Consider the following 18667-nt stretch of genomic DNA (forward strand, 5'->3'; position numbering starts at 1 on the left):
CTGCATTTTGATCAGGAGAGTCAAACTGTGGCTTCAGATATTTACTCACACATCTCATGGACAGCAGGATCAATTACATTGGTGCATTTAAAGTGAGATTGCCTCAAAAATACAGTAAAAACATTAAGAAATCTTGCAGTCTTAATATCCATTTTACACAGAAAAGCTACTTGCATACATGGAGAAAATATATATCCAGGATACAAAGAGACCAAGTTCCCCAAAACAATGTTGCTTTGATTGCTACAATTTAAAATGCAAATTAGTTTTTTAATATGGAGAACCAGCCGTAACACAAACAAAACCATAATTTTTCCATATAAATCAGTGAATACAATTTTCAGAATAGGCCTCAGTTTCACCTTTCCATTGTTTTAAGAAGTTAAAAACTAATTCCTCAATGGTAGTGAATCACTTTTCTATCCTTTCATATTTAATGTAAGCATCAAGTACCAACAGAATGCTCTCAATTATTTCCAAGAATGCCTTGTGCATTACCTGGTAAAGCTTAGAGCACAATACGGATGATGCTGAAAACAACTACTGAAAATACAGGTTATTACTGAAAACAGTTACTTCTCTTGACTGTAATGTCTTTAGCATGGAATAAGCCAAGCATCAAGAGGCATGTGGACAATAGGAAATGGTTTTCTAGTTGTTAGTAGCATCTTCTTTCTTTCTTTTCACTACTAACAAAAGCTAATGTTGAAGAAGCTATGAAATGCCAAACAGGTTGTCTACTTCTATTTTACTGATAAGATTTGCCTAAGCAGACGTTATCCTCTGAAAGTGAAATTCACATTTCATGACTCAAAGTTTCAGCCTCCAGACCGACAGCTGGAGTTCTGTCTAAATGCACCAGAGGACACAAGCCAAAACCATCTCTTAGTTCTGGAGGTCGCCTCAGTCAGGGGCACCCAATCCAAGCCAGGTCCTAGAGGAATGATGCGCTCACCATCCTGAAATACCGAGGCTGAGTCGGGCGCCAGTTGTCAACCAGGGGGAGATCAGGCTCATTCTCAGGATTCTTGGATAGGCTGCGGAGCTTCGCCATCTGAAGGGGAGCAAAAAATGAAATGTCCTGATGGAAATCTCTTAGGATCAAATCCACTGCCTAACAGTTACACCAAGGAGGCTGGCCCAGCCCAGGAAGCTGGGGAGAAAGCCTTCTTCAAAGCTGTGCAGATGTTCTTCACCCCATCACCACAGGAACTGCACTTACATGCTTTTCATAGCAGTAATATTCTTAGAAATAGTCAAGACAGAAAAAAATGGATCTTATCTGAACAGGACTGTGAAAAGTATTGTCATGTATGTACTGTGCACAGAACCATGTGCAGCCACACAAACTGCGGGAAGTCCTCAGAAAATGCAAATAGAACAGCCTATGCCCTAATAAACCTCTCCTACCCCAACCCTGCTTCAGTGTCTGATTGTTAAGAAGCTTTTGGAATGACAAGCTATTAAGGCTAAATTATAAACTGCTTGTTCATGTCTGTGGTGGGTCTGCAGCAGAGGATATATTCCACTGCAGCGACACAAAAGTACATTATTACCAGGAACATAAATCTGATAATTACTTGGTTAAGGTTTCAAATGGTTTGTAAACAGGATCTGTGGCCAGACTCTCTTTGGCCATGTATTTTTTTTAACCAAAGTATGTTTTTTTTTGAGGGTTCCTCGTGCTCTTCAAAACTGTATTATGCTCTTCCTCTCCTGCTTTTTGATTTACAAAGGATGTAACACATATACCCACTTAGAGATACATTCTGTTTATCTGTTGACACTGCCATGTACAACATCAGACAGAAAGCATATCAGCTGGGGTTCAGAAACTTGACACTTGCCTGTTTGAATGGCTTACCATGAAAAGGATGCATACATTGTCCCATATGTACACTTGAAAATATATCCCCATGCATGCAGCATATCAACTTTGTTCTCAACTAGCTTCAACATGCTGATGTATTTACCTTTTATGGTACAGAGTTCAAGTCCAATAGAAGCAGCACTTCTCTGGGCTGTCAAAGCTGGGTTCACTGTGACTACACTAATTCCAGTTTATGGACTCAGCTAGCTCAGGCATTTCAACATCAATTGTCACTACATGGCTCAGGAAAGCCAGTTATCTCAGTTTGCCTCAACAGTGGTGGGCTCATTTATAACTAGTGTAATATGCATCAGATGGATAATTCATCCGAAATTAAATTTCAGATGGGGCTTTGGATAACCCAGTCTAGTGGAGGGTGTCCCTAACCATAGCAGGGGTTTTGAAACTAAATGACCTTTGAGGTCCCTTCCAACCCAAACTGTTCTGTGATTCTATGATAGTAATTTGTGTGGGAACAGTAGGAGATGAAAACAGTTCATCAACTTTGTTAATATTGATAAAACACTGTGGGAGGAGAGATTGCTTGGTTTTATTATTATTTGTGGAAAATCTGCTCTACTCAGTAAAAAAAAAAAAAAAAAGCATATATTCAGGCTATAGTTACACAGAGGTGAAAAAATTAGCCTGCAATTGGATAGTTATTGTACAGTTAACTTCCTATCCTTTCATTAAAAGCAATCAGAGCAGCTAGGCCACCTGCCCTACATCTCCCCGGGATTCCCGGTGAACTGGCTCTTCCTGGGGAGCACTGATGCGCACTTACCCTTGCGGCTAATGCCTTGTTGCCATCTGGCTGCACAGGCATCCCAGCCATCCGCTGTAAATGCACACACGCTTAACATAATTACTATTAATGAGGCTGTGGCTGCAGCACACTTTCTAGGATTAGAAGTAACACAATCCTCTTTTATGAATACATTATTTAGACTGCAGGCACTCTGGAGTGAGGAATGTGTTTCTACTGTGTTTGTATAGAGTGCCTCACATACACTGCCAATTCTGCCTCAAAAGTGAGTATCTCCAGGTAAGAGCCACCATCCCATCTATATGTAGTAGTTTTCTTTTAACCTTAAATGATCTATTTTTTCCATATTAGGGTCAGTTATAGAACAGTCTGTGTTTCCCAAAATTCACTAACTTAAGCTGAAAAAATCCCCATGACCCAAATACAGCAGTGATCAAAAAAGTCTTTTCATGCACCTGGATCTATGTGATTAGTTATTCCTTTAAAAGTGCATTTTAAATCAGAGTTGTTCAGTAATAGCTACATTTTTCCCAAGAAAATCTGTAGCTGATCTGCTGGAATATAAACATGTAAACAGATTCATTTTGTGGACACCGTTCAGATAATATTTGTATTTTTCATGCAAGTACCAGCTACAAAATAGCCCACATATATTAATTTTTGGGTGGGCAGGGATACAGGAGGCAGATCAACTCAATAAGATGTGAAAATTAAGATCAAAGTTATATGAATAAATTACCATGCTTCATCTCTTGCTAACTGAGTTTCCCACCAAACCTGAGTTCTCATCTTTCAGAGATAGAGAGCTATATAAATACAAAGTACTAGAAAATAGATTTTTTTGGTGATAGATACACATCGGTCAATACAATGGAACACCTTATCACCTTGAGAACCTAAAATGAATACTTATGTGTCTACATATAATCATAGAATCATAGAATTGTAGGGGTTGGAAAGGACCTCGAGAGATCATCGGGTCCAACCCCCCTGCCAAAGCAGCTCCCTAGGACATATCACTCAGATAGGTGTCCAAATGGGTCTTGAATATCTCCAGAGATGGAGACTCCACCACCTCCCTGGGCAGCTTGTCCCAGGGCTCTGTCACCCTCACTGTGAAAAAGTTCCTCCCAATGTTGGTGCGGAACTTCCTGTGCTCCAACTTGCAGCCATTGCCCCTTGTCCTATCCCCACAGACCACTGAAAAGGGGCTGGCCAATTCCCCCTGCATCCCATACTTCAGATATTTATAAACAAAATGAAAGGTATGAGCCACACCCAGGTCCACCCTTTGCTACTATTAGCAAGAGCTAATGTTGTGGGAACACAGGGACTGAGAAACAAAAAGACATCTACTCTTTTCTTGGTGTCACAAGAGGCGTCTTGCCCACCGGAGCAAGAATTCTCAAATATAGCAAGTACTGCCAGGTGTCAGTCACACTCCAAACTGCTATAAACTCTTACCATCTACACTGTGTTTTTACTTTACTGATTTACAAAACTCTCTGATGTCTGAATTTGAACAACCATGATGTGGGCTAGGGAACAATAAGCTGTTCCAAGTAGAGAAGGTCATCATCTCTGCTCAATTAGTTTATGTAGGAGTCATACAGAGACAGATAGAGACGTGTCTAACAGTTTGATTGCACATATTAGGTTGTAGACTACAGTCCTTTGGAGTTTTTTACAGGTTCCCTATGGAGTCCCAAGGTAGTTTCTAAGGCATTCAGTTCTTCAATGTCCTTTTGATCATGCAATAATACCAGGTTATGGCATGTAACTAAAAAGAAATGGGTAAAATATTATCTATTGGAAGTTTACCTGGTCTGAGCTGACTATGATAGGCTCTCTAAGAACAATCCAGGTGATGCACTCTTCGCAAGGTGGAGTAGTGAAGGACCCGTGGTATGTCCAGTAGTCATGAGATTTAGGAAAAAGAATTGAAGGATCGAAGTTTGGAAAAGGAGCTACTTTCCCCTTAAAAAAACAAAACCAAAAACAGCACAACAAAACCATAAAGAAAACTAATCAAGGTAAAGATGCAGCTCTGGTATTTTAAGAAACAGAGTGACTCAGATACTTCAAAGGTATGAACTAAAGAATCTAAGCACACATCTACACAAGAGATAATGATGCCCTGTGAAGTTCAGTGGGCTGAATGGCCTTCACAGATGGTTATGACACAAGAGAAGTGAGACAAAACATACAAGTCCATGATGCTACTTCTTGTACCTGAGCTAACTCATGTCAGGCAGCATCCAGTACCAATGTGCTTCACTCATTTCTGTGCAGAAACACTCTTCCTTCTGTCCTCCCTTCTTATGCAAATTCTGCCTATCTACTGAATATTGGATTATAATGAAATGAGACAAGATTTATATTTGTGCTAATAACAAACACGGCAGCCTGTGAAATGTACAACCTATGGTGAGAGCCTTATCACATGTTATCTGAGGCACAGTGGCATTTCCAGAGGTCCATTAGGCAGTGTATTCCAAGACTGAATGGACCAATTTCCAAAGGTGCCTTTCTTTTGTCACTGACCACTAAGAGAGTAAGACTCCGAGCCCAGTTCTTACATGAGCAAAATTTGGTGAGATTACTCTTATTTTCACAAAGTTGTAAGACCCAATAAAGCCAAAGAAGGCTCATATGTAAATGGAATAAATTACTTTTCTTGTTAAGAAAAAGCTACTAACGGTTTTATTCACAAGTACATTCTTGCAATGTTGCAGGGAAACAGTTATATCATTTAAAAACTGGAAAGTCATGCCTCTTGCTAATTCTTTTTTCCCTCAGAATTTGCAGGCCTAGAATAGCAGTCTTCCTACAGTGAAACCCCCAAAACTGTTACCTTTGTTTTGATAGCATTTATTTCTTCAAGAATTCTTTTCATCTCTGGTTTGGGAGTCTTCCCTACCTGTAAAAAACAAAGCATGAGCTAACCAAAGAGTTTGCTTGATCAGTTTTATTTCTTTTTATTTTTTTTTTAATATGCACTTCTAAACTTTTATCAACTATAAAATTACAATGCATTAATTCAGCCTATTACCATTACCAGCTTAGTAAGCTATGCCTTCTGTCTGTACCCCAACAGATAATATGATCCAAATGAGGAACTTAGAGCAGTACAGAAACTCAGCATCACTAGTGATTTCATAACACAGCTATTCCTATTGACACTGAACTTTAGCTGAACAAATATAAATACATGTTATCTTAATGATTCTATGATTTCACGATTAGCTCCACTGTTTATAATTGTTGATCTTAACACAAACATCCACCCAGTGAATACTAATTAAACAAGACAGAGCAAAGACCAATATTTCAGGCTAAGACTGCATGCCCCAAAAGTATTTTAAAAAAGTTACATGTATTTGTGAGTTAGTTTTGCTGGCAAGAAAATGAAGGAAAAGCCTAGGAACGGTATCTGTCCTTGAAATCAGTCCAAGATTAGCATAGAAGACAGCTGCTATTGGTCAGAGGGACACTTCTGACATCATGTCCCCAAAACAGGGGCAAATATATTTGCATTTGCAGCATCCACCAAACACATAGTGACACAATAGCTGCTGGGACAAGTGTGTGTAATATTGGATACCATTTGAAATAACATGACTCATACTCTAAAACTTGAAAAGCATGCATTACTGAAAGTCAAACCCCTCAGTGTGGTATCATCATAGCAAATACATTCACAGTGTTTTAATTCTTTAACCCTGTAAGAATACAAATCTATATAGTATTAGTAGTACAAAGAAAGGTTGCATCCTTCTACTTACTTGCAAAAATATGGCCAAAACAGCTATTCCATCAGTTCTTCTCACAGCATCAAGGTAATTGCTGTATTTGGGATTCCAGTGTAATAAATGCAACTGGAAATAAAGAAAAACATGTAAAGAAAAAATCAATTAAAGCCATCAAAGGCTGAATTTAGAGTTCACATATCTGAGTGAGTTTGGAGCAACAAAGTATGAGGGTTAAGCTTTCCAATAAAAAAGGGACATATACATTAATTATATCAGCCTTATATTAGCATTTAGACTTCTATTGGCTTTAAGATAAACTATAAGTATCTTAATACAGAAATTGCAAAAAAGAACAGAAATCTCATCTTAAAGCTGAAGAACAGAGAAAAGATGCTTAAATAATCAGGTAGAACATGCAGTTCAGAAGTCATCTACGATATGTGATTCATTTACATTTACCCTTCAAATTACAACAGTTCTAGCAAAGAATTCATACGAATGTAAACTCTGTATATTATTAGCCTAAAGGTTTCATCTTCCATTACAGTCCCATAGTGGTAGAAAATCAAGATAACACATTCTTTCTCCTTTCTGTCACTACAATTTTATACTTCCACTACAATACTATATTTTCAGAATACTGTTTCAGTAAGCTTGCATTGCTTCTCAGTAATTCAGTCATGCTGCCCTGTGTCTTAAGCCATGCTAATTACATGTTGGCTTGAGAAGATGGGAACTTTTGTTTTACATGGGATTTTTTCTTTTCTCATACTGTGAGAACTACTTCAAGCTGGTTCACATTTCTAAGAATAATGGGAGTAAGAAGAAAAAGTCACAGATAAATAAATAGCAAGAACTCCTTGAGAAGCAGAGAAATGACAATTTTTGTCCCACCTGAATGATAATGACAAATGTTACCCTCCACCCTGTTTTAAAGTAAAAAGTGATGTCTTACCTCTCCTGCATATCTCACTCCATTCACAACATGCTCAGAGCCATGGTCATCAGATGAACCCCAATGAAAGTGAAGCTGACGCAGCCTGTAGACTCCTGGAAGTGGCCCGCCTCTCAGCACTGCAATGGATAATCTGCATCAGCATTAGACTCTGGTATCTTCCAACGTTTTATAAAGAAATGAGTATATTTTAAAAATATTTGCATACATATTTACTGTAAAGTTGATTCAATGTCTGAGAGTACTGAGTACCTCTTGCAAATCTGCACCAATTTTAGCAGCACTTCAGGGAATCATCTTCACCTACATGTACTTACAGGCAAATGAAAATGATTTGTGTCTAGGCTTCCATTATACATAGAGATCATAGTTTTGATTTAGCTGCATAAATATGCATCTAGTACCTTCTGGGATATGCCAAATACATCTGAGCAGGACTGGAAGATGTGATATAAGACCTGTAGAAGAAGTGTATTTTTCTAAAGCAGTATCTAGACGCAAGGTGAAGCACACTAGGTTATCAAAAAAGGCATGAGGTACCTATGTTTGCGTAACTGAAGTAAGACTCTAATTAGAACAGCCGAGCCTCTAGAGTAATTCTGCTTGCCTTAGGTAGATGCTCGAGTAATGGTGACATGAATTGCTCCACTGATTGTGACTCTGTTGACTACAGTGGCAGTTTAGAGACAAAATTAACCTAAGTTAAAAGCCAGTGTAAGACATCAAAATTTAGGTGTCTTAATGTATCCCTTAATTCCTTCTAATATCTACCTATATCAAAGCACACACAACCAGCCATGATCAAGATAACTACTGAAGTGCTATATGATAAACAAATTCCCACAAAATACTACAGATTGTGTCTCTTACTGCAGGCTATGACTTATTTGTTTAAAATGTTATGAAATTATTGATGGTCCTTCTGCTATAGTGGCTGCTCCCTCTGGCTGTGGAAGAGGAGAAAGTAACAGCAAATGAGCCAGAAAAGCAATCACTGAGAATATAAACTATTTTCCTGAAGAGAACTTCAGCCTGTGATGAACAATACTCTGTATTCTAAATACTCTTAACATTTTTACATTATGTACCAAATTAAGGTTATGTAGTTGAAAGAATCTAGCAAGAAAAAGGGAAGAACAGTCACATTCACCAAATACTAATGTTCAGTTCTCATTCACTTTATTTGGAAACAAGTAAGAGCATTCCTATAAACTATTCATCAGTTCAAGAACAGGTCTTTATATGCTAGAGAAATATATCTTTCAATCTGAAAAGAAGAGGAATTAAATCCATGATCATCTCAGAAAATTAAGTACTGAGAGTGTTCTTTACTAAATGTTAAGAGCAAGCTATTATTCTCGAAAAATTCCTTTTACTTGCTTCCACAGACATTCAATTCTATGGCCAATACAGACATGGTAACAATAGTAGCTAACAAGGTCATCAATTCTCCATTAAAATAGATCTGTAAACCCAAATAATCCAGTTTAAGGTAAAAACGTGTCATTATTTCCACTGATGGGCCATCAGCAGGCATTTTCAATTGGGCATTAGGTGAAGCTCTGTATCACCTCAGTGCCAACACATTCCTGCTTCACTCTTCTATAAATAGACAGTAGCTTTTACTTAGCACACTTTTAGCAGACAGAATGATTCAAAGACTGAGATGCCTATAAACCAACATCTCGTGAAGTACAGAATGGTGTTTTCTTTCTCTTATTTGCACATGTGTAGTCCAAAACATAGAAATACATGGAATGACTTCAGTAAATGAAACTTCCCTAGGCCTTAAAAAAGGTAAACTAAACCATTTCAAGAATTAAATTCTCCAGTATTTAAATCCATAAATCAGTCCCAAACTATGTCTGTGTAGGTCTAAGTTAGTAAAAGATATCTTTATTTTTTAAAAAAACCATGTGGCTAGAAATCTAAATTGTGAAGGTCCCTTTATCCTCTTGGATTTTTGTTTTCTGAAAATACTAACACCAACAAATACGTATCTATATACCAGTTAGAAAAAGAATATGAGGTAAAAGTTTATAAAAGAAACTATGGTATCTTTAAATTGATTTTCAGTGGTGTTAAAATACAGCTTATTTTTATATGTTTACATATTTATATGTACGAGGGAATTATTCTAAGAAGTATTACATATGAAATCTTCACCTTAAATATCTGAGACTCTCAGTTTTAAGGCTTTTGTAGCTGTTTTCCTACCACAAAACACAAAAAGATGTTTTTCTAGAAGCCCCATGACTATCTCTGAACTTCTACCTATGAAAACCGCATGTAACAAAACCCAGTATCTTTAAAGAAGGAGCCTGCAGGCTCACTCCCCAATATATGGGCAGCCAGCTTTTGTCTATTACTCCAAAATACTACATAGTCCTTTCCATGTGGCTACCTGAATGGTGGACTTACTTCTGAATACAGGAAATGTGGTATTTCTGTTCCTGTTTCTGCTTTACAGGAAGTAATAGGATGGACACAGCAGACTTAACACAAGGTAACTCTCTTAAGCTTGCTGTCATTCAAGTATCATGGCCCAGCTGTAGGAATATGCAAACCATCCCCGGAAGACAAGGGAGAAAAGTATTCACTCCTTGGTGCTTTATCATTGCAAGCTCCCACCCATTGCTCAGTCACTGTCTCTTTTTATATGGGTTTACATCTCACTGTCCACCAGTGCCTGATACCAGACATTAAAATGTCATGCCACTCTGAAGTGCTTCCTCAAATTTCATGTCCCTCCATCCATCTTGAAGAGCAGTGTAGGACACAGACCAATCCTACATGGACACACACACGCAGGCATCAGTTCCAGTAAAAAAGATCACCATCTTTTATCTGGTCCATTGTAAAGTGAGGAGCATGAGACAGAATTGGCTGAATGTGGGTTTTTTTCTTCTCTCAGTGTAACTGCTGAAGCAGACGTTTGCCCCAGAGAGAGCAGGCGTTGCACTAGAGGATGTAACTAAAGAGAGACAAAACTCTGTTATCTCCCTCTGTGTGCTTATACAGCAAAATGAAGGTGTGACACAGTTTGAGTGATGGCCACTCCACCTTAGTTAGCAGGGTGTCCTTAACAACAGGAATGTGACAAGAAGGTTTTGAAATGAGCCCATCCACTTGCTGAGCAGCTTAGGTAGGAGTCTGGCTGTTAATCGTCGCTAATGTCAACTGTCATCTGTCTCATTAAAGTAAAACTAGCAAAGTTATGCCTATAGAAATGCCTTCCCTCTTTGGTGTGAAGGCGTACTGTGACAGTCAGGTGGAAAAACACAAGGAGTACTAAACAGACTCATGAGATGAGCTGTGTTTATGAACATGAGAAGAACTAGCTGTTCTTATAAGATTTATGATCCTCACATCCTGCCAAATCTATAAAATGAATGGGTAAACCACAGTGAAATTAAATTAGTATGGTATTACTGCCTGACAGTTGAAAAAGATACATTACCTTTGTTACACTGCTTTATAACAGCATCTAACAGTGCAGTATAAAACCCACAGCTTTTTTATGTCAGTGCTACATTTTAGATGTTATAAAAAACCTCTGCTAAGAAGAGGATCTCTGTGCTGAAACACTCTGGATAATTGCAGGGATAAAATATATTTCCTAAAAGCCTTTGGAATGTTTTACACAGTTCTCATGAAAATTTTCTTAAAGCAAACACTGAAGAGATATGTAGAAGAATTACTTTTATTTGTATTTGAACTTTGCACTCTTACAGGGACAGGCTGGGAAAAAGAGAAGCATCTGACAGAAGTTTGTCAGCATGGCATCCCACCCTCACCTGCACTGCAACACGCCTTTTCCACTTTCGCACCTATTGATCAGAGCTTGTTCACCAGCAAGCTCCCACATCATTGTCATCTACAGCAGGGGTGAAATCCCCATCTCCAGGGGCAGCAAAAGTGACAGTCCACTTCGTAAAGGCAGCCTCAGCGGGCCCTTGACTGTTCAAGCATTTTTATCAATAGCAATCAGAGGTTCAGTTAACAGAAACTCAACCCCTAAATCCGGTGTACGCAAGCTCTACAGTGCTCACATTAACTCTCATTACCTTCATACAGACACTACAAATGATAGAAGTGTTAAAGAATTTAACTTTGCTGCCTTTTGTGGCATGCAGGATAGCTGTCAAGTGGCATGTGCCACAGCTACACAAGCACTGAGATTTAGCGGTGCTATTCCTGTAGCGCCGACTGTCTTGTTCCAGTGTAAACACAGTACACAAAACGGTAAGTAAACAACCAAACTGTGAGTGTCTATGGACAAACTTCCCTCAGTGCTAATTAAAGTTTAAATAATTAAACGTAGCGGTGGCAGGGTGCCAAAGCACCCAGTTTCTGGTATGGGTTTTATCATGGCCATCACAAGGGGGCACAACTACCTAGAAGGCTTTGATTTTAGCTCCTAGTTCTTTCCTGGATTTTGAGACTCCAGCCTCCCTCTGCAATGGTTTTACAGAGCTGAAGGTCCTTCTTACACATAGGTATGGTAAGAGAGTCAACGGAGTCCACAATCCATTAACTTGAATGGTCAGGCAGCAGAGGCATGACACAGCTCCTGAAGTAAGTATCTGTCATCAAAGCCTTCAGTTTTATAGGAAATGTTTATAGTCATCCAGACTTTATAAATATCTGGGGATAAATTCTCCAATTTCTTCCTATAGACAACTCCAAAGATAACAGCAATAAGGTCTTTTTCAATATAACACATGAATTACATTGGATAGCACTTTTTCCAGAAGCTTCTCCCTAATCATCTGAGTTCAAGAAACTGTCCTAGTGTGAATATTCAAAGTATTCCCTACAGATAAAACACAATGTAAATAAAACTTGGAGACATCCAAACTAATTAATTTTATCAGTCACCTTTGCCATTTATTCAGCAATCTATTTCACTTACCACTAATCAAAATCTAGATATGACTACAAATTTGGGTATGACCACTCTAACTGAAAAAGTTAGTGTGTTTTCTGGTTAACTCAGAAATACTTCAGAGCGAGATATAGATAGATAGGATACACAGGATAGACAGGACAGTCTTTGTTCCAAAGGAACAAAAGCTTCATTCCTATACAGTTGCTATTACATATGTATGTATTCTGCAGCTGGCAGTTCCTTTACACAAAAATTAAGTCACTGTACATATACTAAAAAACTTAAAACATGCTCAAGTCAGTAGGAGTATGCACAGTGGAATTCGTCCTGCAATTAGCATTATATTAGAGAAGGAACACCACCCACAGACTCTGCAGGCATTGGTATAACAAAGGAGACACAATAATAAACACTGAATGTTTCTTGCCTTCAAAGAGTTGAGAAATACACCTACTTTTTTTCCAGTGAGTCACTTTTTATTTCTGAGATCAGAACACAACAGTTACTGAGCAGTTCATCTGAAAAAATATTCAGAATGTTCCAAAACTTTCTGCTCTTTGTGACCGCAGTGTTGGATCTGCGTTGTAGATTGCTGTGCCTGGATACTCCCTCCTGTGCAAAATCTGAGTAATTGTAGCAGAAATTACTTTGACAAACACACAGAAGTTTTAACCCTTGATATAGTTCCAACAAATAAAAGAGATGGTAAAAGTAAATAAGTAATGGTAATGGAGGTCTTGTCATATGTCACAACAACATCTTTTTACTGGTGTATCTTGTTATCTGACATCAGTAATAATTTTATTCAAATAACACTAAAGATTCCTATTTTGCCAGAAAATGAATCTAATTCTTGACTGCAAAATCATTTATGAGTTTTGATAATATATTAACTAGTCTAGCTTACGTACAATTTGATCCTCAGCATTCACGAAACCTAAGTCATTCGTTAAAAATCCATTAAATTAAATCCATTCCCATGGATATTTAAGATTAATCAACCTATTAGCAAAATTCCTCCTAGCAATTATAGCTGTCAATCCCAGATATATTGTAATATAAATTGGAACTTTGCTGCAGTTACGAAATTAATCTGTACACTGTGGAAGACAGACTTTTCAATATTTAACTTAAATTGACATTTCCTTTTCTTATTACCCCATGTACTATAAATAATAACACAATTCTGTTGACCTTGATACCAGACTGAAGAGTGAGGTATGCATTTGATTTTTCATTTTTATCTCAGTACTAATGCAATTTCATACTTCTTTCAGTAATGTTTTCTCCTTTGAAATATAGCCAACAGTATTAACATAAAATGTCAGTGGTTCTGCCAACATAAACTAAATATTTCTAGCACCTGTTAAACAGAACAGGCATATGTCTTCAAAATATATAACCCACTAAGTCTTAAAAGCTGTGTGTTATATATGCAGCACATTGTATGTTGTCATAACTATGAGTGGATAAGAGATTTTGGACAATAAAGCTGAAACACTGGAATTTCTCATCCCTATAATCCTCATTAAGACAAAATCTCAAGAATGCCAAAGGCATTTTTAACTGATTAAATACTGTGACTTTGTGGCAACATCTGGTTCATCACTTCATTGATCAGAAATTACATGGGCACAGTTTTCAAATACGGTACTTTCAGCCATATACAAAGTTAAAGGAGTTCTGGTAGGCATCTCTAACAGCCTTGCATGGAGGAATTCAGTCCTCATAGATAAAGCCTGGATGTCTTGCTCCTGGGAAGCAGCACAACTGCAATAGCTTTTGCAAGCTCAGAAATTTACCATACACCTTAATTTATCCTGCACCAAGCTGCTTTGCAGGTCTCTCTGTTCTCTAGGATTTTATCTATGGACTTTAAAAGTAGTCCCACTGGTTGTGCAGGGCACTGGAGCCACAAAAGCCTGTACATCACATGCAGGCAGAACGCAGAGACCTTCTGTCAACCATGAGCATTCAGAGCACACTGTCTTCCAACAAACTTGAGAAATAGCCACTGATATATAATGACAGCTTGAGATGAGAACAAAACTAACCTGATCTATCGAAAGAATCATCGAATACAACCCTGCAGGTCTTCCCATTATTGAGGATGGTCTTAGCTGCCCCAGGATCATAGCTGGCAAACCACGGTAGTAGGGAACGATCATAATGCACTTCTTTGTTATTGATTTCGATAGGTGACTGATGGCGTCCTTTGGCAAATGGGTAATTTTTGTGCCACTGATCTGGTCCTAGAAAAAATACAGAGAAATAGCATGAAAATCTTTTCCAGCAAGGTATGAATTATACTTGTGTTACAATAAATGCAAGTATGGCCTTCCTTAGCTATAGAACATCAATTACATTTAATAAAAGTAGATTACTATTCATCTGGTTGTTAGTCATGCCTTGTCAAGAGTTTCATTGTATAAAAAGCAATTAGATTGTTCTAGCTGGAATACTGGATAATGCAAGTCATTCAACTGAACCTAAACTCTCATAGCAACCTCAGGTCTTTACTTACTGGGAGACTGACAACACACCAAGGAAGGAAACTAGAGGTGTATCACAGAATTGTAGGGATTGGAAGGGACCTCAAGAGATCATTGAGTCTAACCCCTAAAGTATACTCCAAGTCCAGTAGTGACTAGAAATATGATGGAATATACCCTAGTCATTCAAATGATTCAAATGTGGCACCATGTACCCATCTGGAGAGAGAAATAGCCACTAATACCTGACAGAGACAGGGATTTGGAATGCAGATTTAATTATCCTCTTGGTTTTATCAAGGACTTCATGGAGCGAGGCCATGCTGTTTTTCCAGCAGCTGAGGAGGGAGCAGGAATCACAGGCCCCCAGGTTTCCAGCCTCTACAGGTCGGAGGGATGGCAGCTCCATCGCAGCTGGCACTGTTGTCCCTGCACCAAAGGCTAGCCTAAAGCTGGATTTTAAAGCCATGCCAAATTTAAAATTATATTAAAAGTAGGAAAACTGACTTTATTTGACTTAAGTAACCTCCGCTGCTGCCTCCTCTTCTACCTGCTTCACCTCCTCCACACCAGGGAGTGGTGGCCTGTCTCATCGGGCCGCGCTGTCGCTGCACAGACCCGGCCCGCCCGGAGCCCGGATTCCCCCTCTTAATGGCGGCTCGGAATGGGGGGCCTCCGGTTTTGCCTGGGGTTCTCGCTGCTAGCGGGGGCGGTGGCTGCAGAGGAGGCGGGCCGGGCCGCGGCCCCGCGCCCACACTCACCGTTGTCGCCGTCGTAGCCCCACGGGTAGTAGTTGGGGTTGATCATGGTGCTGCTGCTGCTGCTGCGTCCCGGGACCGCGCCTCAGCCTGTCCAGGCGGCTCTGGCAGGACAGCGGCCTCATCTCACGGCAGCTTTTTATAGACTCCCGCCAACTCCATGCCCTTCCCCACCGCCGGCCGACCGAGAGACACTGCAGGGCCCCGACCGCCGGGGGCGGGGAGAGTCGCGCTGCCTCACACCCTCTGCCCGCCGCTGCCCCGACTGCTCCAGCTGTGGGGTGCCCCCGCCACCGGACCGCGGCTCCCAGCCCCTCCGGCCCCTGGCTCAGGGGAGCTTCTGCTCAGAGCTGCCCGCACGGAAAGTGGGGTGCGGGGATCTCGCTGTCTGGGGCGGGGGGTGCAATGGGTGACCCCAGCGCGGGGCAGCACGACGTGGCTCCTCAGCTGTCCTGAAGGCCTGCCGCGGGGAAGCGGGCTGCTGCCGCCTGCCCCGGCGCCGAGGAAGTGGGAATAAGTGGGAATGTGGAAAACCCCAAGTGCCCCGAACTAGCTTCGGGAAACGTAGAAATATTTTCCGCATTCAAGTAAGATGCACACACAGAGAGACAGGCACTTAAAACAAGAAGCTTAACCTGTGTGTGTGTGTGTGTGTGTGTGTGTGTGTGTGTGTGTGTGTGTGTGTGTGTGTGTTTCCCACTCAATGTGCAGCATATCCCTGATCCAGAGGTCAGCTGGGGCTGAGGGGACGAGTCCAACAGCTTCAGTGTGCAAACGGCTATCACAGGTTCACACCCTTCCCTATGAAATTTCCACATAGACGCTTGGGTTCCAGCGCTGCTCCCCACTGCGCTGTTTCCCACAGCCTTTGTAAACAGCTTCCCTGAAAAATTTCAGTAGCATTAATTGCCCCTGTCCATCAAAAACCTGCTGCTTCCTACTGCAAGGATTCCTGGAAACTGAAAATCATTAAACTAGTTGAAGATCTAGTTCCTGCCAGCTTCAGGCTGGCATCAAATAATTTGTCATCAAATTAAGCATAGGATCTGTTTGTTTTGATTCAGCTCTATTTGTCCTTTCATGTAGCAGGGTGTTATGCATTGAATTGCACTTAAAATTGTAAGCATACTTGTTAGTGTGCATGCATTCCTTATGTGACTCCCATGTGACACACAGAAATCAAACAACTCTTAAAAATATTTGTTATTCTGACACATGGGAAATTATCAGGCAAGTTAGAGAAGACAGGCATTAGCATCAGTGTATAAAATGGATGAAGCACTGACAAGGCAAAAGACAAATTCACTGAAAGGTGAATTACTGTGATTAAAATGTTAGTAGACTTTCTGAATTTTAGCAGTATGTTCTAAATGTTAGTGGACTTTCTGTTAGTAGACTTTCTGAAGTGAGATTTATTATTTCTTTTTTTGTTAGCAATGAAGTGGGACAAAAGTACAAGTTGATTAAATAAAAATGGCACAGGTTGGAAGTGTGGGGTTGATAAACAGAGAAGTCCAGTGCACCTGAACACTGTCAACTACTGTGGGTGAAATGTAGTAGCAGAAAGTGCAACATGGTTGTCCTGCATCATGGTCTGGGCTGATACATTTTTTTCTGAAGTGGAAGTGGAAGAGAAGGAGGAAGAGTGGCATTCATGGATCGTAATGTCAATAAGTGTTACCAGAAAGGGACTGCTTACAAAAAAGCAGGCACAAGCCGGTGGCATATCACTGGAGCTGGAGAGACTCTGGCATGACCTCCTCTGAAACAGGTCTGTCATCCTTGTAAAGCTGAATTAGGATGAATTGGAACAGGTGCAGGGGAGACCAGGGAACTGAAGAGCCTCTTTTATAATAGGAGACTATAAAAGCTTAGCTTTGCTTAGCTGTGCTTTGCATAGCAAACAAATGGTAAGAGGGGAAGTGACAGCTGTCTGTATATATGCATCATCAGAGAGGTAAACACCAAGAAATTGGATGAGTTATTGAAGCAAAAGAGAAATGTCAGCCAAGGAACAATTATATATACTTGTGCCATGAACAATTTACAGCAAGATAAGAGATGGAGGTTTGGAACCACATGAGGTATTCCAACAACTTTGCAATATTAAAAGTGGAGACATGAACAAGGTACACAAGAGCTATGTATTTATGCTCTACAGAACACATATTTCACACCTCTCTCTCAATTTCACTTCCATTTCTCACCATCTTCTCACCACCATGACCCACAGACAATCCTCCAGATTCAAAGCATCTCCCAGTGACCCAGTACACCTGTCAGTCTTCCAGATGAAGTTACAGTGCAAACATGAGCATAGACTCTCTGTAGTAGCCCAGGACCATGCATCCCTATCTCTAATCAAACATTTGCTTAGATGGAACTCAGGTCTCAACATTTTTCAGTTTCTCAGTTTATTTATATTAGCAGCTGCATTTTGCTCCTGAAAACAAAATTGGTTTTAAGTCAGGGAAATCAAAATGAGAAAATGTGTCTGGGAAGAGGAGGGGAAAAGAAATAAGAAACTGAGTTCTGGTTCCTCCTCTACTCATGCATTGATGTTGATGCTCTCTGATTTAAACATGGACTGTTCTAGATGAGCTCATTCCAGAACATTTTTTAAAAAATAATTACAATTACATCACATTATAACTCCCAAAAATCAAATTTGAGGGTTTATCACAATTTCATATCCACCTGTGAAGGTGACATAACAACCACAAGACAAGAAGTTTGTAAACCTGGTAGGCTGCAAGCCAGTTTTGTGCATGAAGGCGTCACTTACATGTGAGTCCTGGAAGACTCCCATTTGGAGGAGATTCGTCAATACCAAAAGGATCTGCAATGGAGGGAGTATGGAAACTAGCCAACACCATGGGTAGGCAAATACAGGGATTAGAGTATTTTGAAAGAAAAGTAGTGAATGATATGAACTAAGATGGAGCTCATCATAGACTATTGTCACCTTGGCTACCAAGATTGTTTTCAGTGTCACTGATAATTCATGTAAAGCCAGTTTCCTTTAACATTCCTCGCATTGTGTGTAATTGCACTCAGAGAAATAATTAATGCTGTTTGCTGATAGTTACATACTCACATTTAAAAATGAATATTTTGATGATAAGAATAATAGTAAAGAAAGAGGGGGAAAAAATCAAATCCACACGCAATATGTGTACTTTC

The 18667-nt window shown here is 39.8% G+C and overlaps 1 protein-coding gene across 1 annotated transcript; it reads right to left on the reverse strand.

Moving 5' to 3' along the window:
* Positions 1 to 934: 934 nt before the first annotated feature.
* Positions 935 to 15533, reverse strand: LOC311205593 (carbonic anhydrase 3-like; the record flags this gene model as incomplete). The annotated part of the gene is made up of 7 exons (XM_084280057.1): positions 935 to 1054; positions 4458 to 4613; positions 5491 to 5556; positions 6422 to 6514; positions 7344 to 7462; positions 14289 to 14486; positions 15488 to 15533. 7 exons carry the CDS (start codon positions 15531 to 15533, stop codon positions 935 to 937), a joined length of 798 nt encoding a protein of 265 aa, XP_084136183.1.
* Positions 15534 to 18667: the final 3134 nt, after the last annotated feature.

Source organism: Gallinula chloropus (assembly GCF_964237585.1).
Source record: "Gallinula chloropus genome assembly, chromosome: 2".
Taxonomy (NCBI): Eukaryota; Metazoa; Chordata; class Aves; order Gruiformes; family Rallidae; genus Gallinula; species Gallinula chloropus.